At 32.4% G+C, this 26,376-nt stretch overlaps 1 protein-coding gene across 2 annotated transcripts in view; it reads right to left on the bottom strand.

Moving 5' to 3' along the window:
- LOC113550626 (mushroom body large-type Kenyon cell-specific protein 1-like) overlaps window positions 1–4,242 on the bottom strand; it is a 40,019-nt gene extending 35,777 nt beyond the window's left edge. Inside the window, exon 1 of one of the 2 annotated variants that reach the window (XM_026952575.1) lies at window positions 3,911–4,242. In XM_026952575.1, coding sequence (XP_026808376.1) covers window positions 3,911–4,028 — 118 coding nt within the window. In that variant the 5' untranslated portion in view covers window positions 4,029–4,242. Of the gene's footprint in view, window positions 1–2,547; window positions 3,020–3,910 lie in introns of those variants that run through there. The other variant, XM_026952576.1, reaches the window with a different exon arrangement.
- Between the last annotated feature and the right edge of the window lie 22,134 nt (window positions 4,243–26,376).

Below are 26,376 nucleotides of genomic sequence, written 5' to 3'. Positions count from 1 at the left end.
TTATTGTAGGTGTAATGTGTATATTAATTCCTAAAATATAATATATTGTATACGCTACGAGTATAGGTACCTATACTCACATATTCAAATGCAGTTAGTGCGAAATGTTTCACATAAAATTCGTATATCAAGTCCATATACGCGTTTCATTGTCACGACGATGATGGTCAGTTGGCACAGCTGTTTCGTGTGATGATTCGTCCGCATGCAGTGTATTATTGATGCCAACGGATAACGTAAGGTTTGTTTTGTACAATAAAATGCTGGATTTTACGAGTACGTAATCGGATAGTATAATAATGTATACTGCATTGAAATGTGTTTAATACATAATGTTATTTCGAATTGATCACGGACTTGTTAAGGGGCACAGCAATATTGGTGCTGTACACTCGTGTAGGTCTGAGGTCACGTCGCCGTCACGCGTATAGGAACCGAATGGTATATAAACCTTTTATTTGGTAAAAGGTTATCAGCAGGTTTTCTTGGTTTTTTTTTTTTTTTTTGCTACAGGCAGGCAGGTCAAATTCTTTATCAATAATAAACATATTCATATAATATTTAAACTATAAACCGAAAAAAGAAATGGCGTTACTCATTATGACGATAAATTATACATACAATATTATTACGTGTATTATATGGAGCAGAGGAGTGGGGCAATTTGTAAATTATTGTTTTAAACCAGACAGCTATATAATATGTGTAATGTATATTATACATAAAAAGATAGATTGAGAGAGAGAGAGAGAGAGAGAGAGAACTGTATTAAAATTATCAAAGCAATCGACAGCTTTATAAACATTTATCTATACGCAGCCTTCAAAATCATTGAGGATTTAAATGAACGAATATGTAAGTATAATACAATATTATAATATGTAATTACAATTATTATTTATAAAATAATCATTTAGGTAACATAATGTGTATGTATAATAATAATTATAAAAATATAATGTATGTATATAATGTGTTATAATATTTTTACCCGACGACGATGACGGGTTGTTGAGGTGGCTGTGTGTGTGTGTGTATACGTACACATGGAATAGTCGATTATGGCGGACAATTTGCGATAACCGTTGAAAAACTGTCGTTTGTTGTCTGTGTGCTATTTTTTTTTTTACTATTAATCAGTTTACGCTCGAACGAAAAAAAAAATATATAAACTTGAGAACAAAGCGATAAATACGAGTTTAGTATATTATTATATTATAATATATTATAACCCACAAAATATTAAAGTGAAAAAAAATAATATATGTCATCGGAAATGTTATGATATGTAACGTCTCTCTCCGATAGTGTCTACTTTATGTGTTTGTAGTGTATTTACAACAATCACAACTAACATAATATAAACGCGTAGGTATACTTAAAAAAATACATAATGCAAAACAGGTTTTTTGGAGGGTATTTTGTTCTATCTAGCACATATCCGATTCCAAGTTATCGTGTCTATTGGCATACCGTATACGTGTAGTATAATATAATACATTATATTCCCCTGTCACGTGACATCGCACGAACCCACCGTATTGTTATTAGTATTACACCTACAACAGTGCTCAAAAACAAAATCACGAAAGGAAAGAAATCGATTGGCCGAGCCGGGTTGGGGCTGTTTTCCTTCATTACTGCAGCAATATATAATACGATGAACCGCGTATGCGTGAGGTTAGTTGTGTGTGCATTGGCCGTTTTTACACGACAATAATGCTTGTCCGCGGTGGACAAATACATATTACATACGTTTGCTAAATGAAAAAATACGAATAAAATCGCAGAGGAATCGTGAAAAATGATTATTATGGACCGATTGGACCGTGCGAAAACGTTACGTGCGGCAACGTTATAGAATCTAATTTGGCTAATGACCGGCAAATCACGGGGCCCCTTCGTCCGGCGGCGATCCATTTGCATAATTGCTATTGCATACTAGACCCCTACCCCTAGCGCATATTGTTGGTACATACAAACATACTTTTTTTTTTTTTTTTTTGTTATTTTAAACGACCGTTTTTGTCCACGTGCGAGTTTTACATTGTAACATAATAATATAGGTAATAATAAGAACTGTATAAAAACGACTAACCACTTATTGTGTGTGCACTTTAATTATTCGTGTTATAAAATTATCGTGGTGACGAAGTTACACGATTCGCTGTAACGAAAACAGCACTTTGAATTTAATCGTTTTTAAATAAACAACACACTCGAGACATTATGCATACATATATTATGTATACATGCTTATATATATATATATATAGAGAGAGAGAGAGAGATTTGGTAACAAATTCGGTGATAATTATATGACTATTTAAATATTCACGTATACACAAATAATTAAATTAATTACATTGTTAGTAATCACATATGTTTTTAATTTTATTTAACGTTGTTCGACGAGAAAGAGAGAGAGAGGTCAGTCGCAATTTCAATAACGCCTAATAAATGTGACCTAATCTAAGGACGCGGTTTAAACAATGGTTGACCTAAAATCACGACGTCAAACAAATTTATAAAAAATCATAAACGTACCGTGCCTGAACGCTCTGGATCGCCGAGTTTGAGGCGACGAAAAAAAATTGAGTTTTGCGGAGAATTCGGTGTCCAAATAATAGTCGTTTGTCGGTGGCAATACGAACACGAACTCGTCGAACACGAGTTTAATACATTTATAACGAAACGAAATTAATTAATTATTTACTAAGAACTGATATAATCGCACGAGCACAAACCAACGCACACTGTGAATAAATAATAATAACGATAATAATATAATAATAATAATAATAATAAAAAAATATTTAATTAAAAAAATTGATAATTATAAAATTTATTTTTGAAATTAAAAAAATAAAAGGAGTAAAACGGAAAAAAAATATTAAACAGATTGGTAATAAATTTATTTTGAAGTCGTTGCGACCGCCCGTTGGTGCATCCGAGCACAGTGCATCTGAATGCAGGAGGACCGCTCATTTAGGTTGGTCGGGCCGTCGTCCTTGGAGAACACGAAATGTGCAACATGCATTAGGCTGTCGAAAAACTGCATTTCGCCGTCGCCGCCCGGCGCGCACACACGCACACCCGCCCGCCCCCACCCGTCCGAACAAACGCTGCCGTCTGGCCGGAGGAGGGAATCACGAAGACGTCCGATGCACGGCCGGCGCCGAAGACGGCCGAACCACTCTCGCGCGGGGAGCGGTGGGGCACCGGCAGCACCCCCGACCCGCAAGTCTTTTTTGTCTCACGCCCCGCCCCGCCGCCGGCCCACGGTGCATTTCCTATAAAACCCCGCCGCTGCCGTTACCGCCCCCACCCCTGACTTCAACGCCGACAACGTCGTCGTCGGCGCCGCCACCACCGCCACTATCATCGCCGTTACCACCACTACCAACCACCATCACCGCCACCACCATCGACGTTGTCGACACTATATACACACAACACGGCTACCGCCGCGCCGCCACCTCCTCGACCACATCGCGCGCGCCTACCCTCGGCCTACTCGGATTGACCAGTGTGCGTGCGCGGTTTTTTACGCCTAAAAAAAAAAAAAAAAATGAGAGAAAAAAAGAGGGTCCCGGGCCGAACGAAATAATCGATTTTCGTTGCCGAAACGTCGTCGTCGTCGTCGTCGTCATCACCGCAGAAGATATATTATTATTATTATTATTATTATTATTATTATTACTATCGTCGTCGCGGCGAAGAAAAACAAGATAAAAATAAAAATAAAAATACGTTACAACGCGGATCGCGTTGAGGCAGGTCATGCTATACAGTACACACACGGTACACCGTGAATGATGTATATGTGTGTAATAATATATCATTATGTGAACGCTCGTCGAGCCGTCGTGAGTTACGCGCGTTAGTGATGATGGGCTTGCGTACTTACCGATGATGAGCACCATGTTGTGTGACCACCGGCGCAAGTGTTTCCTGACCGCTTGACGGTCGTGCGCCGCGGCCGGGCACGGACCGCATCCGACGGCCGTGCGGCGCTGCAACTGCATCGTCCGCGCCGCGTAATCGCACCCCGTGTACACGCGTGTATTATTATTATTAAAGTGCACTGTGCAGTTGTATGCAGCCGTCGGCGTCGTCGTCGTCGTCGACGAGCGCGTTACACTCTCTCTCGCGCGCGCGTATCAATAATTGGCGGGACGGCGCGCGCGGCTCTCTATACTCGGCCACACGACGGCGACGGTGACGGTGACGACGACGGTACGCGCGCACGGCGGACGGTCGCGTAGTATATTACAACACCGCGCGCCAGTGATCCGGCGTGTGCATGTATATGCATGTGTGCGCGCGCGCGTGTGTGCGTTTGTAAGTCAGTGTGTATGCGTTTGTAAGTGTGTGTGTGTATACGTGTGTGTGTTTAAATCTGAGCGCGCGCGCGTGTGTGTGTGTGTGTGTGTGTGTGTATATGTGTATGTGTGTATTTCGTCGGACGCGTTCTTCGGCAGTGACGTCACGAGTCTGCGGACTGGCCGGGCGGGCGGGTTGGCACGTCGTGATGCAACACGTAGTTGCATTCGTTCCCCACCAGTATACATTGCAACCGAACACATATACACACATATATAACATAATATAGTGTATGTATGTGTGTACGCTGAGTGTACGGGGGCGCCCCCGCCGGCCACCATCGACTTCCGCCTTTTTCCGTTCCCCTTCTCGTCCGGCCGAATTTTTTTTTTTTTTGTTATAATCACTTAGCAACCGAAAAAAAAAAGGGGAAGATAATCAATACTTCGGGTCTAGCCGGGCCACGCCAAAATACCGTCGTCTCTACGCCGCTGCACGTATATATACACGACCGCTTTTTTAAAAACTTATTTCACACACGCGCGTACGAGGCCGTTTTTTATCGACTCGGCGGCGGCGGCGGCGGCGGCCTATACGCTTCGGTGGTGGTGGTGGCGGCGGCGTAGGCCGGAATGGTAGGGAGAGTGGCGGCGTCGGCGGTCTGCGCGATAATGCACTCGAGGGAAAAACGAATACATTGCACAAAACCGAATCCCCAAAACGCATCGCGTCTTGCGCGCTCTTTTTCCGACCCGTCACCGCTCTCGTTAATATACATTATACTTGGGCTGCACTACATATGTAAATATCGTATTGTGTAGACACTACTCGCTCTTTGTATATATATACTTACGTATTTTCAACGAATTCGACTCGCTACACTTCCCGTACATTATCGCTTTCATATTGCACGTATACGTTTTAGACAAAATATAGGCAGACCTTATAACCTTATTTATGTATACTTGAATAAAAAATTTATATAGGTACTTCCTTACATGCGATCCGAAAAATGTTATGGGAACTTACAATAATATTATAACCTATGCGCCGATAACTGCAGCTATATACGCAGGTGGTGATAAACATAATATCCATGCAATGCCTTATGTATATATAACATTAATAATATTATGAGGACGTCGAACATTATTCATAACAATATTAATACAAAGATATTTATTATGTTATAGTGTTATACTGCACACTTATTAGTCAAACATATATACAAGAGTTATAGAATGCACGCGATGTCTATCCATCTTTTCGGGTTCTACTAGACCAGGTGGGGATTTTTGACATAACCCCTTTTATAAATAATAGATGTTTGTTCCTCCGCCAATGCATAGTTTTGTTTTATTCGTTCTAGCGGATAATTTCTCCAATAAATTTTAACGTCAAAATATTTTAATACTTACATCTACTACAATAGACAACAATACTAAAAGCTATAGAATAATTGTTTTTTTAGTACAAACAAGAAAAATATTAAATTAACTTACCATATAATATATTAATACATTTTTATTAACACATATATTTCTTATATTTAAATAGGCAATTAAAATTAGAAGTAAGAAAATTCCGTCTCCCCCCCCCCTATGCCCACCCAAATGACGATTCTGATAGGTTTGTATGCATTCTTGCAACGGGCGTATCTAATGGACCGACCGAATACGAAATGCGATGGGGTGCGTCCCAGACAGACCGCTAACGATTCTCGTTTTTTTTTTTTTTTATATCTTCGGGGTATGCAGTTTTTGCGAATCGGCCTAAAACAGTTTCTCTCTTGAAAAATTTCCATTTCTTTTTTTTATTATTATTTTGTCGTCGGCGTGACAACCCTCTTTGTTCAGATACGTCGTCCTCTCTTTTTTTTTTGCCTGAAATATGTATATATAATATATATTATATATTATATAGTGTATACATATATTTTCGTTCAGACATTGTTCTGAAGGGTCACAGCGGCGGTGGCGGCAGCGGTATTAGCAGGAGGATGTATTTATATGTATATTATGTACATACTGCAATTTATGTATTACATAGGCTTGGCGTACATACATATATATATGTATATATATACTACGGGGGTTGCGCTCCGCGTGGTTGCCGAATTTAGCTGGGCTTTTCTTTGTCGTCTCGTACTGCATGTGCCCCGTGCACGCACCGCCCGCCGCCGACCCGTCTGCCGTCGCTGCCGCCGTCTGGTGCCGATAGCGAGCGGCAGCGGCGGCGTCGGCGGCGGCGTAGGCCCACGTCGATAAAATTCCCGGCGAATTTGCATCTTCCCTCTGGCCGACGCCGCCCCAAAACGTTCGGAACGACGGCGGCGGCGGCGGCGGCGGCGGCGATGGTGAAGTGAGTGCAGCGACTGTGCATTGCCGGGCGACGGAAGTGCGGGGCCGGTGCAGCGGGTGGCAAGGAACGTGCGGCGGCGGCGGCGGGTGGCGGCGCGGCGTCCGGTGCGTAACCGAAAAAAAATAAAATGCCGCCGCCGACGAAAATTAAACGGCCGCCGCCACCGCCGCCGCGAAAAAAGAATTTCGTTGATCGATCGCCGCCGCGGCCCGCCTGTACCCGTTCTCGCCATCGCACCCACTCGTCTCGCCGCCAACCGTCGTCCCAAACGCACGCATTGCACGGCGGCGTTATCGGCGCGTCTGGCCTCTTACGAGCGTGTCGGCGGCGGCGGCGGCGGCGGCGAGTGCATGTACAGGGCGAAACAGATGCAGCTGCAGCGATCGCGTTATTTTTAATTCATCTTCTCCTCGCGCGCATCACACTATACGGTACACGGCGGCGCGCGTATAATGTAACCCGCGCCGTTTGTCGTTCGCGCCGCAATATATAATAATGTTACCGTTTTGAATAATGACGAGTATGGGGAGGGGGAGGGGAAGAGCGGTTTATACCTTATATAATATTTATACCATGTTATTATATGTTTACCATAATATTGTGACACGACGTTCGCTTACAAAAGTTGCTATAATATTATAGTTTATTAAAAACATCATCATATTATGTTATTATGATTATTATGTGACGAGTGAGATTGTTTGCTTATATATTATTATATATATATTGCAGTTTACAGTCGTATACACTATACATAAACTCGACACGCCATATAATGATATTATCAAGTATATACGGCCGGCGTATACGGTCTATGTGTCCAAAACACTACGTCACGCGTTTTATATATATACGAGTTTATTGTACATTTTCGCATTTTACACTTTTACACTTGAGTTGAGCGCACCACGAATCGGCTATATTGGAGTTTGGCTAAAACGATACGTTTAAATCAAAACTATTATTAGAATTCGAGAAGATTTTTTTCCACGTTAGAAAGGAATCGAACACACTGTATATTATACGTATCTACATATATATAATAGCTCGTTATAATCATTACTAACGTGTGAAATGTATTCAATATAATTTATTTTAATTGTAAATTATTATATAATAGTTCTATACCTATAGTTGTTCTTCATAATGAATACATTTTAATATATTTTTGAGAGTTTAATTCCCGAATTAATCGATTAAAGCTTTTAAATTATTCTAAATCTGCAGCACAAACGTTTGCGTTCAATATGATCAGGAAATAATTGTTTGGTATTTTGCCTTATTAATTATAATTTATAAGTTCAAATAAGTTTCTAGTAAAGTCTAGCAAATCGCAGAAGAAATATTGGGGTACATATAATGTTATTTGATATAATAAATCACAAAAAATAGAAAGAATGTAAAAATTAGGCACCGAATAATGTCCTATATTACCATATTAAGATAATTGTAAAACTAAAATATCTCAACGACTAAAGTCGACATGTACGTACATTTTGTTAAATAACTAAAATTTAAGTAAAAAAAAACCAAATGAAAATATATTTTTAATTTTACCAATCAATCATATAAACATATAATATTAAGATAAAAAATATTTTATAGAAATGCAATTATTATTTAATGTATGACAAATTAAAATAATTGTAAATTCAATGAATACTTTTATAACAATTATCATTTTATCCTATATTAAAACGATCAGTGAAATTTGTGGAATATACTTTGCGGTAATGCTCTATACAATATAAAGTATTTATTCTTTAAAATCTTAGATAAATCAGGTAAAGTAGAATTTTTACTTAAATTCAAACAAATGAAAATACAATGTATGTATTATTATCTATTGTTTCAAGAACTAAATTAAAATGATTTGCTTCGCTGTAAAAAGTATTTTTCGAGAAAATGAATTTTGAGATCCAAGGTTGATAATTAAAGTTTAATCGATTTCGTAAAAAAAAAAAAAAACATTATATACCATTATATATAGTAGACTGCTATGTAGAGCAATTAAGTTGATGGATTTTTAATACATTTTTACTTAAGAATTTATAAGTACCTTAAAACATTTGTAACAAACATTAAAAATTACAAAAAAATATTACAAGATAAAATAAATACTTAAAATACCTATTTTTGAATAAATCAATAACTACACTGTCGGTTTTTACTCATTAAAAAAATGTCAAAATGTAATAATTAGGTATCATTGTTTCAACAAAGTCACGAGTGCACTGTCTATATCTAAAGGAAATACAGGTTTTATATTATAATTTTTGCTTAAATATATACTTCATTGTGCAGGTATATACTCGTGTACATCATCACTAGGACACGCATCAATAATAGATAAAGTTAGATTAAAATAATAATAGTCAGGAGAATCTATAGTAGCTGTAACTGTATAAAATACAGACGTTCAACGTACTAGGTATTACTATAGGTAAGCTCCGTGACGAATGTTTGTTGATAGGTCGAAATCCTTTCTACAATAATATATACAATGAAGAGGTCTTATCATTTAAGTTGTTGTTAAGAGTAAGATAAAAACAAGTGAAAATAAGATATTATGTTTTGAAGTTATAACTATATTGTTGGGATCAATTGATTTATAAGAACAATGTTAAGGCTAACTTTAAAAAAGGTTGGGAAATTTTGATGAAAATACAATTTTACTAAAAAAAATTTATATTCGTAGCAACAAATATTATATATTTTGTCTACAAGACTTGCCATAACAAGTATTAATTTAAGATTTAAAAATAAATACATATAGGTAATAATAATAATAATTTTTAAACAAATATCTGTATTGATAATTGCGTTAAAACGACATATAACAATAAGTACATTAAATTTCTATTTTCTAAATAACTGGACTGCTCCCTTTTTTCTAACTTGTGTATTTAATATTTATTTATGCTAAAAACGATGGTGCAATTAGAATTCAACGCTCGGCTTTACTTTTATAGAAAAAGCTGTAATTTCAAATTAGTGCGTTATTTGCAGATCATAACATTACTATAAAATACATAAAATTGTTTCATTTAAAAATTGAGTTTTATTTATTTGTCTTTTTTTTTAATCGCGATTTTTTAAATTCTATAAAATGATTTTAATTTTTCTATTTATTTATCAAAATAAAATTTATTATTTAAAAATTATTTTTTTCTTTTGTTTTCAGGAACCGGGGAAAAATATCGTTTTCTTCCGATTTTTCTTAGGCAATTTCATCCCTAGTTATAAATATAGTTTTTAACATATTGAGTATAATAATAATGTTCATAAAATCTAATACTCATAAACTTTAATATACTTGTATACAAATGTATAATAAAAACATGTTACACGTTATATGACATTTAATTTTATATATTAAATATAAGTAATTTGAATACTATAAAGTCACACGTTTTTTATTTATTCATTTAAATATAAATCATTTAAATAAATCGTAATACTGCAGTCTTGCATGAAAAAAACCAAAGAAACGAGATAAGCAATTCAATAAAATAAGTAAAAAACATTTATGTTTACTACTGTTTATTAAACAGTTATAATTTATTTAAAAATTAATAATTATAATAAGTTTATATTTAAATAAAAGCGCAACATAATTTTTACATAACAAAAAGAGGCTTTAGTACCTAATAACTTTCAATTTATCTACAAGTAATTTCACGACTTTAATTGGCTTTTATTTAAAAACGAATAAGAGTACCTATATCGTACTAAAGTACTTCATATTATTATAATTATTTTTTATATTATTATAAAAAAAAAGTTATAACTTATAACTTATATTTTATAAATAATTTGATTACTAGTTATTTTTAACTAATAAACTAGTTACATAACTACATAAACAAATTATGTAAATTGTGTACTAGTAGATCAATTGCTATACATAGATTAGAAGCTAAAAAGTAAAATAAAAGTATTTCTAAGACAATTCATTGAAATAAATTGCACTTTTGTTGTCATACATGCCCAATTCATCTATATAAAACCAGGTCAACCTAAAATTCAAAATGGCTAAGGTTTTGTTCAAAACTAGTAATAGCACACATTTAGAATATTATAAAAGAGTTGGAAATAGTTACTCTAAAATGTAATCAATGCGATCAACTATCTATTGCAATAAGTAGATAAATCTTGTTTACTAACTGTACAAAAAATATTTGTTTAAAACAAAAATAAAAATTTTTATTGATGAAAATATATAGCTCTCTGCTCCACTTTGAATAAGCTCAATGTAATAATAAAATATTTTATCGAATTGAAGACTAAAAATAATAATTTAATATAAGTGTATGACCATTGCAGTTTGCAAGAGCAGCTATATTCAGAGTAATGAGAGTATTAAAAACGAAATGCATTATGTAAAAAGTATTATTGATTAAAACCAATATGTATATATAACTCCTATGCGTCTTTAAATAATAGTATAAAATGTATTATGATTATTGTAGAGCTAAGTTCCTTTACAATAATGCAGTAATATATTATTGGATAAATTTACAGTTTGGTTGTAATAATATATTTATATTATTATGTAAACATATTTTTTAAAATAATTTTATTGTATAATATGCAAATGTATTTAACCACCAATTCATTTTTTTCAACACATATTAAAATATTATAATATCGTTTACATAAAATGAATTCAATATTAAACGCTGCGGGGTCGATTCCTTTTGATATTTTGGATATATCGATTGCCGAGTAGGGGCATAAAACCATAAGAGTGTAAAAGAGAGAGTGAGCGAGGAGGTTAAAAGTGCATTTGCTAGTTCTCTCGTTGAAATTCGATTTTTTTCCAATTATATATACTCGGCCGGGATTCAATTCAGCGAAAACCTTTTTGAAAACCGACATCAAATGAACTCTTCCTCTTGACATAATTATTATTGTACAAAAGGTCCAATAGTTATTTTTGTAATTAGACACCATTCCTTGAATTGAACTAAGCATGAACGCAGCAATTAAATTCTAGTCTTTAATAATAGGAATATATTTTTTTAATTAAATACATTTTATTTTAAACAATGATAATATATTATGATATGGTCAACGAAAACTGTACATACACCGTCACAGACACACACTGTCACAGACACACACGTGCATATTTTTCTAGCGTTAGTAAATTATAGTAAATAGAACAATATCGTGCAATATGCTTCCGGAATCACTGGCTTCATCACTCAACCAGGACCCCTACTAAATTTCCGCCTCAATGAAATTCAACATCGCCGCCAATCTGCTTAACAAATATATATATATATATATATAATCTGGTATATTTGTGTAGTCTTTTTCTATGTTTTATTATGATTTGTGCATCGTTACCTCTCAGACATTATATATACATATGTATCTAATTGAATCTCATCAATAGGTATTCAACGTGGCAGGCCACAGTGACCATTCAGGATCACATCCACGAGTTTATTTAGATGTTTTAAAAAATAACAATATTATACACACGTCATATATTATATTATCTACTTCGATAATATCGTTATCCTTATATATTATAATAGTTTATAATAAACATAATATTATTATATACTATGTATTGTATATGGTCATACACTCGTGTTAAATAACAGCAGTACAGTTTCCGCCTATCTATATAGGTACATAAAATGAAAATTGACGGTGTAATTTTAATTGACGTTATATTATAAGGATATGTAGTATATATACGTACATACACTATACATGTAGAATAATAATTTAAGTTTATTTACCAGAGTGTAAAAAAAAATTAATTCCAAATCATTACAATCTATTTCATCTCCGTGGACTTGGGAGTTGACGGACAAATACATAACGACGAGGGGTGGCTTTGCACCGCGTTATATTATATACTGTGATTAAACTCACATTTATTTACAGTGTGCGCATTTAATCAATGATACAGTAGTAGTCACCGTGATAATAATGGCATGAAAGAGATCAAAAGAATTGCGGTAATGCATACACACTTTATATTTAAACGAATACAAATTACATCAACCCTATGTAATATTTTACGTAACCCTTCGTATTGTTATTGTAGCGCAATTTATTTCCAACAGTCTTTTAGACTATTTTTTTTCTCCATATAATATCGGTTTTATATACCTACCTATAAACACATTCACATCTACGCACACATACGCCAAACACACACATAAGCGCGCGCGCATATATATATCTGAGTTCATTGCGAAGTGTAACGAATCGTTATTCTCATACAAAAGTGTACAGAATAATTATTTCATTTTCATATGCACGTATGCCTATGGTAGGTACATGATTGTCTAATGAAGTGTTACATATATTGTAATAGTTAAATACAGATACACGGCGATATTCGTGTTTTATTTCCATTTTCCACGTGCATGTATATATGTGTGTGTGTGTGTTTAATGTTAATGTCATATATAATATATAAATATAATAACACCTAATTAATGTTAAATGAAATTCTAGTTTTCCTGAGTGTTTAAAAAATTGCTATTTTTTTTTTTTTTCATAGATGTGAGAATAAATAATACAATCCATGGTTTAAAATAAATACTAAATATAACAATTATTTATAGAATATAGACGATTTAGTGGTATCCAACTATGACTACCGGTGTTCGTGTGACTGTGGTCGCAGCATCACCAGAAACCGTGTGTACCGCAGTTGATCTGGTTACATCGCTCGTCGGCCGCCTATATTTACTTACTCATTCCGCGGCAGACGTTCAATTATGAAACAGCGCCCAAATAGTAAACGCCGTTTTTTTCTTTTTAAAATTCAAGAATTTGACTGTGCGCACATCGTATTTAAAACATTATAAGTAACATACTCATATTGCGTTCGAATCGACACGATTTCCGTACACCTACTTATTTTGTTACTATTATTACTTATTAGCAGCATTTAAATCCCTATTTTGTTATTCTGTCGAAGAATTACTTTATTTTTGTACATAATATAATTATCATGAAATATTTGCCGGTTTGCTATAACACGTTTGAGGTGAGTGGAGGGTTTTGGTGCATTAATATGCCGAGATACGCACATTTTTTTATACATCATCAGAGAAGGCCCTATACTGTATTTTTTCAATTCAATTTGCACGGTCTATAAACGTCGCACCGTGCGTAATTATATTGCAAATGTTGAATATGTTATTATTTATAACAGTATAAAACTGTTTGTGTGACTATATATATATATATAAGTACACAGAAAACTGTGTTTCACTCATTTCTTTTTCGATACACTCCTCCGGGGTAAGTATACATATTGCATATTTGCATATTATACTAATATATTATTATACCAACACATGCACGGCAGATTCATTAATTAACGTATATCGTGGACCACCGTTTGAGATAGATTATAATACGATAGCGCAATGTGGTCGGACCCAAGTGTATACTATACATATTATGAAATATGAACGGGCACGAACTTTATTCATAGGTCATGATACTGTTATAGCGTATAGACGTTTTCGTGGAAAAATCATGATATAATATTATTATTTAATATAAAATTGCTCGTGGAAATGCTGCTTGTTTTGGTGCATACTGAATTATCGTCATATAATAAGGTTGACAAAACTATGGAAATAAAGTTAAAGCAAGTGGCTTATAAACCCTCATAATAATATATAGACATTAAACACGTATAGAGTGGGACTTGGAGAGTTACGCTTTTCCTATAATAGTGGAGATATTAACGGTGTTGTACGATTGAGGACTGCGTTTTAATTTTTTAATAACACGATTGAGAACGATTTTTTCGAGCGACGTTATCGTTTTTCTAAATGTTTAGCACGCATCTTCTACACATGAGTGAATTTGGTTTTGAAGGAAACTCAAACACAAACCGCGACAATAACGAAATCAATCGAAAACAATATCATCAAAACCATGACCAGCAAAGACAATGATCGTATTATTCGTATTATTTCTACAGTTAATTCTTACTAAGAGTTTTAGAAAACTAAAAATATCATGATGACTTCACGAGATATCTAAAATTATCTGGAAATAAGTACTTGGGCAAAAAATTTAATTATATCTTAAACTGACAAATAATCGATATTTGTGCATTGTTTAAATGACAAAAATCTATATCAAATGTTAATAATATATCATATTAAAATTTAATATCAGATATACTATTTTTTATTTTTTATTAATTCAGCAAAGTTGCATAAAAGTTACTAAGTAAAAACGTTCCCGATCGCGTGTTATTAAAAAAAGATACGGCCGATAAGGACCGTTCTCAATCGTTTCTACCAGAAGTTAAAACCCTTATAGCTATACTAATATAAAATATAATTACCAATACAACTCTTATTTCGAATGTCGTATCCTAAAACTGAAAAAAATAATTGTATACAAATATTTTTCTATAATGAGTATAAATAGCATTATCAATAATTAACTGTATATTTTAATATATTATGTTTAATATCATGTGTAATATCATCATGTATCTGTTTAATAAACACGATAATAATATTTCATATAAATATTCGAAAATGGATCACATATTTATACATATACATACACGCGTAGGTCTCCACTGTATCGGCAGCCTCGATTTCATCGTCTCGCGTGCAACGTTTCGTAATTGGTATGTTTCCCGTGTTTAGACCTACACGGCGACGATTACACCGTCTATCGGAAATCATTAAAGGAAGATTTTAACCGTTCGCAGACACAATAATATTATTTATGATGTACACACATATATATATATATATATATATATTATGTATATAATGTGAGAATGACGACCGGTTGCCCGCGGGAGCTACCGCGCGCAAAGACGATATCGCGATAAATAATATTATAATAAATAGGAGAAAGTGCAGCATATATAGATGTATCAAAATAAATATGCACATAGCTATATCATAGTTATATACATATGTATATATATACCCACACGGTGTTATATTATTATATACTCGTATCATAAAAACGTATTTACAAAAAAAAATTTGATATATGGTAAATGTATAATAATATATATTATATTGAATGACTTTCGACGAATTTATGTTCTCAAATAGCAGTCAAGGTACGCAGCTGTCGGAAAAATGTAATTTCGTGTCTGATAAACGTGTGCCAGATGTCTAATTACGTTACTGGATTTCATAAGTAAACTATTATATCTTTGTTACCTGTAGCAAATCAATATTAAGTAAGTTATATAGCATTCTCTATGGCTCCCATATACATAACGAATCCTGGGAAAAGGGTCTGGGTACATTTTTTGAGTGGGACAATAAGCCCCAGTTACAAATTGTCCAATTCACCAAATTAAAATTTTTAAAAATAATCATAATGTATTGTTTAATCTTGATTATTCAATATTATACTTGATTATTATTCTTTGTACCTAAAATTTACAAATACTATTATTCCATATTAAGATTTAAAAAGTATAAGTCCAACAAGAAAACTCAAATTTTAAAATACAAATTAAAATCAATTGATAAAACTATAAAGTATATAGTTTCACGTGATTTATAAATAATAATATTAACTATAGTCTATATTATAATTAAAATATAATATTTTATTAGAATACTAAACACCACCATTATATTTTAATTATTTTATAAATTGAATAATTTGTATTTTTGGAATCTTTGTTCGACAATAAAAAAAAAATGAATCGGGATTTTTTGTTCAACTTTTTAAATCGAACTTTATTCCCATGGCCTTTTTGGCTAATTATCATGATAATATACTCGTATATATATATGTAGCTAGAGGTATATATATATGTATTTATAAAAACGATTTTCTCATAGACCTAATCACAGTTGTGCGCAACTTATTGTCCCATTATAAGTGGAACACTGAACCGCACGGCATGTTTATGCGTTTTCTTTTGGCTGCAGTAAATTGAACTAATTAAAGACAAATGAAACGTATATACCTATGTATAATGTACACGCGCGCACGGAGACCAATAAATTCGAGTACTTGTACACGTAATTAGTGTATTTATTTGCGTATTGTAATTGTATGTACGTACAATATTATATTGTACATAACATATATTAATACATACATATTATAGGTAAATGATTAATACATATATACAAGCTATATAGGTATTACCTCGTTAAAGACGCAATAAACGCGCGTATAGTTGTACAGCTATATAGTGTAGATGCTAATGGAGATTTTTTTATTGGGCTAGAGTTGTTATTCAGTCCCGTTCCTCTCCCTGTCAATTATTTGCTTTTTGAAACTACAGTGATTCTAAGACATTAAATATTGTTCTATGGCATTTATTTTAAAACCTACAATACTTTCTATTCTTATACCAACTAGTATTTATTATTGGTGTACCTACTAAAATTATTTCTAACTAAACACGAGATACGATTTCGCTCTTCGGTGAAAAGGAAGACTATTACCATTTATTGAGGGATTAAACGTCTCCTTTCCTTCCCACTCACACATAAACACACACACATATACGTTTCTAGTTGCATTTATGTTCGGAATATTATATCGAATTGGACGGATTTTTTCGCACATACGGAATGGCGTGAGAGAAAGAAAATTTACTCGATACACAGCCTTGGTTGTTTGCCAATGTGGGAACGTACAACAGAGTATAACATTATTCAGTAAGACAACAATTTTGCTTAGATAACCTTAAAACGTAGATAATGATAGAATTATACGTGGAGCCGACAAAGACGGTGGTTTCGTGAAAAATTGGTTTTGAAAACAGATGAATTGTTTTTGAACGAAAAAAACCACCAAGAGAGCAAAAAAAATATATATACAACGAATAACCAAACATACGCCTACATGTTTTTTTTTTTTTAATATCATTCGGTTTTGCGATATTTTTACATACACACTCCACTCGCACGTATATCTACTATATATATTATATTATATATATATACATGATATCGTGCTAATATTCCTATAGTTCTTTTGGCGCTGCGCTGCGATCCAGAAGTTTTCAACGGCCATACCTACAACATATGAATGCTTTATAAACAACTGTATATGCGCGTTATAAAGACATAAAGCACACGAATTTCACCGCGATTGCAACGCATACCGGGGAGTTTCGCCAAGCAAGTTCACCTATCTACTCTTAACCTTTAATAATACATTTGTGTAAATTCTGATTTTTAGACTTAAAAATATCTCGCTAGTCTGTTTATGCGACTTAATGAATGCTTTTGATAGGCGATACACACTTTTTATTTTGTTCGCAAAACCATCATTTTCTATTTAAATTATTAAGAAAATATAAATTTTTTTAATTTTAATAATGTATATAAATCAAGAGTTATTTATCTTTAAGAACTATACGGTTAATGCTCCGTGCTATAGCTAATAAGTTTAGATGATATATTGATATAGGGTTATGATTATTTAAAAAACTATAATTACTTATATATATTTATTAAAGTTTTATAATATTTTGTGAAAACTGTCAGAGTATAATAAATTAATAAATACCCACTGTGTATATGTATTCGAATAAAGAGGGTGCGTGGTGGTGAATTTAGATTTATCCATGTGTGCTATGTATGTATGTATGGAGGTTTTGAAGATTTTACTGAACTTACGAGTATATTTAAATGTGTCATAGGCTCATAGCTATAATGAAAAATACATAACATACATGTATACAAAACTGGAAGTCTATAGTATGAAAACCAATATAATAGTATGTAATATATATATATACATATCGATAATAGTCCATTTCAACGTATATTCGACTGTTTCAGTAAATATTATAAAGATATCTTAATTTGCTATCCAAACTTAACCCGACCTAAACCTTTGTTTAAATATTTTGGAATTTGAAACAGAAATTTACGTTTTTGATTTTCTAAGAACAGACTCGAAAAAGTCATAAACTGTCTAGTCCCCGCAAGTTTACAAAACTTGAATAAGATGTACCTAATACTTAAAATAGCTACAATAATATTGGTTCCTCGCTGTTTGATTATAATTAAAAAAGACATTCTACGACGCAGTTTTGGCATACATAATAATAATAATCTCGGTGAACAAAATTCGATTAATTCGGTAAAGCGTACAGACGTGTACGATAAACAATTATCACTTCAGACTATAATAATATAATTAATATAATCTATTATTATAATGAAAACTGACGGCTAATAATCGTTGGACAATACGATCGTGTGTGGCAATTTGAACACCTTAAATTATAATAATAAACAATTACCAATCACCTCGCACTGACCTATACAATGCACGTTGTAATATACGTAATGTTTAATACTTTGTTGTATAATATACTGTCCGCAGTACTATTGGCTATTGCAACGCGTATAATGTTCGAACTGTCGAATTCGATGCATACGACATTTTTATTTCAAATCATCAACGATAATATTATAATTTATTTGCATTTTATTGGCAAATTGTATTTATATATTTTATATTATCGTTTAGGTTATAACTATTATTAGTATTGCACGTTGCGTAGTCGTTGTGGCCCAGGAAGACATCTTCCTGCAATACTGCATATATAATGCACAGTGTTATAGCACTTGATCACGACGTCTGTATACAATGACGACGACGCAGTCGTATGCGATCGGTGCTTATATAGTTTGAATATTCAATTGCGTATAATATCATGCATAGAAACAAAAACAAAATTGTATTATTATTTATTATTCATATTATGTTACGACATATATTCATATTCGATAATGGCACGTGTGCGCATACTGCACTTCCTTTGTGCAACTATATAATAATTTATACAATTATCATAACATTTACTACGTAATAGTTTCCGAAAAATAAGGTGACAGGTATCTATTTTCATTATAAAATAAAACTTGTACACGGATGAATTATTATAATACATATTATTATATTAAACATCAAAAGCAGATGGGTTCTGGAATAAATAGGTTTGATTGTTTTTATCATATTATTCTCAAATTGTTTGTCGAGTTTATGTTTTCGTTTGACAAGTCACAAACCTATCACAATTTTTTATAATTAACACAACACGTCTTTATGTTTCTGTGTTCTTTGAACAGGAATCTTATCACAATATATTCTGTAAAGTATTTGATTTTTAAGAGAACGCGACACCCGCATGAGTTGTCCTCGTCTTACATTATACAATAATATACAATATAGCAAATTTTAGGTCCACAATAACCCATTTTACTCTTTTATTTTTAAAATTAGAGTGATTGATTTATTTAAAAAAATTAAATCTAGAGAAACTTGTAGAATATTATTGATAATTTATACGAAACACGTTGTTATGAGCATTTTAAAATGTATAAAATATATCAAATGATTATAATATGTACTTACTGATTAAGATTAACAAAAACATTTAGTTTGTCAAGGTGAAATACAGTTCCTATTTATATAATATATTTTTATATTGTGTTTTGTTATATAAAAAAAACCACTCAATTTTTTTTTTATATTTTAGTTCTTTGTTATTTTGAGTGCTTTCATATTGGTTGTTATTAATTATATTTAAGAGTTATGATAATTTATTGAAGTAATTTAGTATTTTTATTAATCAAGTATTAGCAGAATTTAATTTAATTTTTAATTTACAACAGTTTCTAACTAATCGAGTACACACATTGTTATAATTGTATATCTAGATTTTTTTGTTTTTTATTATTATTAGGTAATTTATTGGTTATGAAAATAATTAGTGACTAACCAATAACCATATTTATTATGCTCAAAAAGAAGCTAACTATTTATCTTATTTTTATCAGATTAGGTTAAATGAGGTTAGTTATGAAAATATATTTTTTTGTTCTAATATTATGATTATGGCATTTTTTAAATTGTTTTCTGTTCTTCTTATATAATAGTTATACTTAGTTTGGAAATTTCAAATAGCTAATAATTAAATTAAAATATTATTTAATTATCAATAAAGTTAAAAAAAAATATGTTTACTAAAGAAAGTATCAAAAATAAAATGTTCAAGACTGATAGTAACTACTTTCCTGCTAAATACATGTACTAATGTACTATTATATATATTAATATAATTTTAATACAATATGATATAAATCATTATTAATTTAAGTTTAAAAATAATTTATAAAAGAAATTGTTTTTACATTTTAATTTTTATACAAAACAAGACACTTAAAAATATTATATTTTTTTCATTAGTTATTAATGTTATCACCGTGGTTATACCAATCATCATCTGTATATTATCTGATAAAAATTCAAAATTATGATAAATTATTGTACTAAGCTAGTTTTGTGCAAAAAACAAAAATCAACATATTAGCTTCCCTCCACGATCCCCTACCATTTTAATATGTTATTGAAAATTAGTGTGTTATACCTTTTATATAGATATGTGGCTCAATGTTTGTGTACTTACATGAATGAGAAATACATTCATCGGTAAAACGCATTAAAATCTGAACGCAATCAAAATTTCAAAGTTACCAATACAGTACTACCAATACATGGTTCATAAGTGTGTGAGTCATAAGTTCAATATACATTTTTGAAATATTTTCGTTGCACGTGCAAGATTCTTCAACATTTAAATTAGACAATTATCATCATTATAGGAACTCCTTCTGCAGCAGCCAGCTGTCTGTCGATTGTATATTACATATAATTATACATAAACTTTTTCTCATCTGGTTTCGAATCAAGAAAATATAATACGAGACTCGCAGTTGACTCATTTCCATTCAACACAGCAAAGATATAACATTACAATATTTCAATAGATGATATTCAAATATTTATAATTATTATGACATGACATACGGAAACATGAATTCATATAATTAAAATGGCGGAGTAGTAAATATTAATTAAATAACAATTAGTAACAGGAGTTGGTGAAGTATAATTTATAAAACATAATATATATTATTATATCGTTATTATATTGTATTCGCATTTGAGAAATCCATTTTAACATTTGTAGGCTGCATCGTTATAATATTGTTACAATATATTATCATATTATATTATAATACATTAAACACATAAAAAACTTGCCACGGTATGATGAAGAAAGTCCGGTTTCAATTAAATTGGTTGAGAATTGCGTTTAGGTCAAAGGTGCCTTGATGTAAACAAGCCATAATATCGTTCAAAGGCGATATATTATTATACATGATATCATAATATTAGCCAATGCCAAACCGTGTTAATATAATATTATGTTATTCAGTTTTAGGAAGGATTTTTAATTTCAGACACATATTACATATATTCGAACGGATCTATTATTTCTTTTGTTTTTCTTTTTAACACCAAATCATCTTTTCGTGGGTATTCATGATTTTAAAATTTGCATTCGAATAATTACATAATTGTAATTTAACCCCCGGCCCCCGAGCCGATTTAGTATTTTCTAACGATTACAGAAATTAAATTTTATAACATTGGATTTAGATTTACTATTATGATGCGTTTTAATTTCTACTTTCCAATAGTTGTTATGAATTTATCGCATTGCTTTGAAATCTACTGATATAGGAAGTTAATAATTTGTTATCGTTTCGCTGTTGTTGAATCTGTTTTTATAATATCTGATAATACGGCATACCTATACACACAATTCATATTTACCGTAAAAAAAAAAAAAAAAAATGAAATTTATAAGAAATAAAATACAAATTATCGCCGCAGTGTGCCAGCGTGTAAATTAAGAAGTAGCTATTAATTAATACATGAGATGATAATAAAACACTTCTCACACCTGGTCTTGTGTCGATTGGAACGCGCAGCATAATATAATACATAACCGTATACCTAACCTAACCCACACCGTTTAATAATATTAAACATAGGTATTTTAGGTGTATGAACTGTATGCGTATTATATGGTATCAGTGTACACACTAAATATTTATAGGTACACACACACACACACACACACACACACACACATATATAAGCCACTGTGGTGTATACCTCGATATATACACACGAATCGGTAGGGTTATCGAACTGGCGCAAGATTATATCGTTTTACGGTCCAGTCACACGTCATGCCGACAGCCGTTTTATCATAATATACTAATAATAATATATAACACAGGTAGTGCATAATTTTTATCGACACTTTGGGGCCCCTTCAGTGTTCGTCGCGTAAATACAATACATATAAGTTTATATAATATTATCTCGGCGGGATAAAATGGCAAATATAATACGTGCGCACGTTTATGCGCGGCGACGCATTAGCTGCACGACGTATTTATCATTATTATTAGAATTTTTTTTTTCGGCACTTAAAAATCGCAAACTAAAAAAATAATCACACGAATGCGCGCACCGGCTTTTTACGAGTCCCCCAGTCGATGCAGATGGTATATGATATATATATGTGTATTGTACAGTGGTGTTTGTTATTTTGGAGTATTATAAATATACACATAATATCGCGATGCTGCGGCTCGGAGAAGCTCGGGCAACCGAATGCACGTGAAGTAAGGTCAGGTCAGGCGGGCGGGTAGGCTGGTGGTCGGCCGGTCGCAAACCGGTCGTGTTCCCGCAGCCGTTTTTTATTTTCTTACCCGATGGATGCAATTTATGTATTTATTGCTTTGGTTTTTTTTTTTACGCTTTTCGTTTCGCTCTTTTTGTCGAAGATACGAGCAACACACACGCTGCAGCAGACGGCGACATTAGTCGAAAATGCATGTACGTCGGGGTTTTTATTTTACTTATTTATTATTTTATTTTTTTTTTTTACGAAAGACCGCATTCCGGTTTCTTTAAATTTTTTTTTTAACACAAAACCCAGACCTACGCCAAAAACCAAACCAGTTTTGACCTTGGTCTTTGGCCGCCTATAATAATTTCTCTCTCTCTCACCGTCGTTCATCTGTCTTCTGCGCGGCCCTCCGTGCGTCTCTATATACATACGCGTCTTCTCTCTTAAACCAGAACCCATTAAAAATAAAAATAAAAATTGCAAAAAAAAATCGTACTCTCGCGTCGCCTCCACGCGTGCGCCGATGTCGAACTCGGCGGGGACCTTGAACCGGCACCGACTTCGCGCACTGTCGGGCCGAATTATTTTACGATTTTACGAGTTAACTTAACCTTCCACCACGCACGCACTGCACTGCAGCAAACTCTGTAATAAGTCTAGGGCCCCCATCATCGCGGACTGTCGCTACAAAATTCTCGCCGACACAAAAATGTATATTGTCGCGTTTATTTATTATGCCTGTGTTATACGTTCCAATAATAGAAACCATATAATATTACCGTACGGTTCATACGCGAGTACATCATGACGTATATTATGGCAGGAATAATAAGCGTGGCAGAACCACTGACGGATTGCGTACTTTTTTATCTGGGCCGCGCAACATTTTCAAATAAATGTATACAATTTTAGCGTTTACCTGTATTTTATTGTATTATGTTTTTTTATATAATGAGTAGATTTATTATATATTATTATATTTTATCGACCTTATTTGATTTAATTTAATTTAATTTTTTTGCTTTTTATACTCTCTAGCTTACTAGATTTTGAAGTCCTAAAAATTAACCCTCCAGTAACTTGTTGAGTTGCCCATCCTTGATGTATTATGGTATACGATAATCGTTGCGCGAAGAGCCGTATAGTATTCGGAACAAGATGAGAGGGCATAGGTCAGGGGGGAAAAAATTTAGAAACTATATTAATATGACTAAATATAAAATAAATGATCATCAATCATTACCATTGTAAACTTAAAATAATCACATTAATACTGTTATTACTTTCGATTGAAATTCTATATTATTACAATATTTAATAGATAATTATTCAGTGGTGTAGCCTGAACGGACATAGGTTTGTAAAACGGTAGATAATAAAAAATGAACTGACGATAGATTACAAAAAAAAAAAAATGGTCGTTAGGTTTTATAATACAACTTAACCTTATCACCTCCCTTGGAATCCTTTCAACCCCGTTAATATGCAGTTGTGTATTACATGAATTGTACATATTATACTCGGATATACACCTTACACACAAAATATATATTTAATATTAGCAGTACATGGTATACATAAATGTACATACTTATAGTTTCTACAGCTATAACATTGGTTTAAATTTCGGTGTCCTTTCTCTTTTTCGGCTTCAATGACAAATCATCTGCAGCACCTATCTGCCGACAGAGTAAAATAGCTGCAACAAATATCAAAATATTTATTCATGTGGTTCAAAACTCGCTTGTTCGTACACTATTTAAATTGCGATAGACGCTCGTTTTGACAAGGGCGACCATCAGCGGGCGGGCGGGTGGGTGGGTGTGAAGAGGCGATTTCTCGTTTAGGTATTTCGCACGCCGATATATCTAAATATATGTACAGATAATAGTTTAGGATATATATTTTTATTTTTTTATTTTTGATATTATATTATAATTTAGTCTGAAAAATATACGTTTATCAATTATTATCGTAAATCAAACTATAGATGCATTTTATTATTATTATATAAGCGCGTGTACCCGCCAGCAATATATATTTTTGTAGACGCCCTCTTGAAAACTACTGTGAAAATTGCAATATCATAGAACAGCAAACCATTTATAATAATATACCTGGTATCTATGTATAAATTGTTTAAAATTTCAAAGCCCGCGTGCACATTAATATCGGCTATTATTATATACATTATATTTAAGCAAGCGTATAATTTGTCAGTATAAATCGCAACAAATCCGTTATTGAGTAATCATATATATTATTCGCCTCTCATCCTGTATTGAGAGTCCCCTTCTTGATCTAGGGTTTGTTTAAAGCTTACAAAAACCGGTTTGTTTTGTTTTGTATATATCAAAAATTATCGTACAAAATAATTTAGCAAGACAACTTTGAAATATATGCTTTTATATCAGTATGTGCCAATTATATAACATTGCACCATTATATCCATCGAGCCCTATGACTATAATAATACTATTCTAAAAAACATAAAAAAAAGACTATATAAATATAGTACACTTAAGATATTATATTGGCAGTTGGCACGACAAGGTTAGGTATTATTATTTTGTTATTTTTACCTAATATATTATACAAATTCTCAATATATTATATTTTATGTGTAATAATAACTATAAATTAATAATTATAAACCCATCATAAGTTCAAATTGACACGAGAGAAGTTTATTTTCGAGATAAGCGTATTAAAATTTAAGAAAACATAGCTGTTGAGAATAGTTGTTTAGGTGAGACGTTTAGAATGGATTATATGTGATGTCCAAGTTGGCCAACGGTCTAAATATAGACTTAGACACCGAAGGTTTTGGGCGGATGATAGCTGTAGATGATTGAAATATCATATCATCTCATATAGAAGATGAATTTTGCTTTGATGATTTTGATTACGCATTTATGCACACCTATAATATTATTAAGATGTGTTCGGCTAATTTAAAATATAAATGTGAGCCATTATATTATAGAACATTATTATTATTTATTATACATCACCAAACGACGGTTAGGTAAATTTTATATTTTTATAATACTTGTTTAATGGGATTTGCGATAAACACATTAAAAAAATTATATGCATAAACATTCGTAATTTATCGAAGTATAAATAAGGTACAGAACAATACAATAAGATAAACTAAAAAAAAAAAAAAT

The sequence above is a fragment of the Rhopalosiphum maidis genome, chromosome 4, assembly GCF_003676215.2.
Source record: "Rhopalosiphum maidis isolate BTI-1 chromosome 4, ASM367621v3, whole genome shotgun sequence".
NCBI lineage: Eukaryota > Metazoa > Arthropoda > Insecta > Hemiptera > Aphididae > Rhopalosiphum > Rhopalosiphum maidis.
The sequence above is the reverse complement of the archived record's forward strand: the minus strand, read 5'-3'. Positions and strand labels throughout refer to the sequence as shown.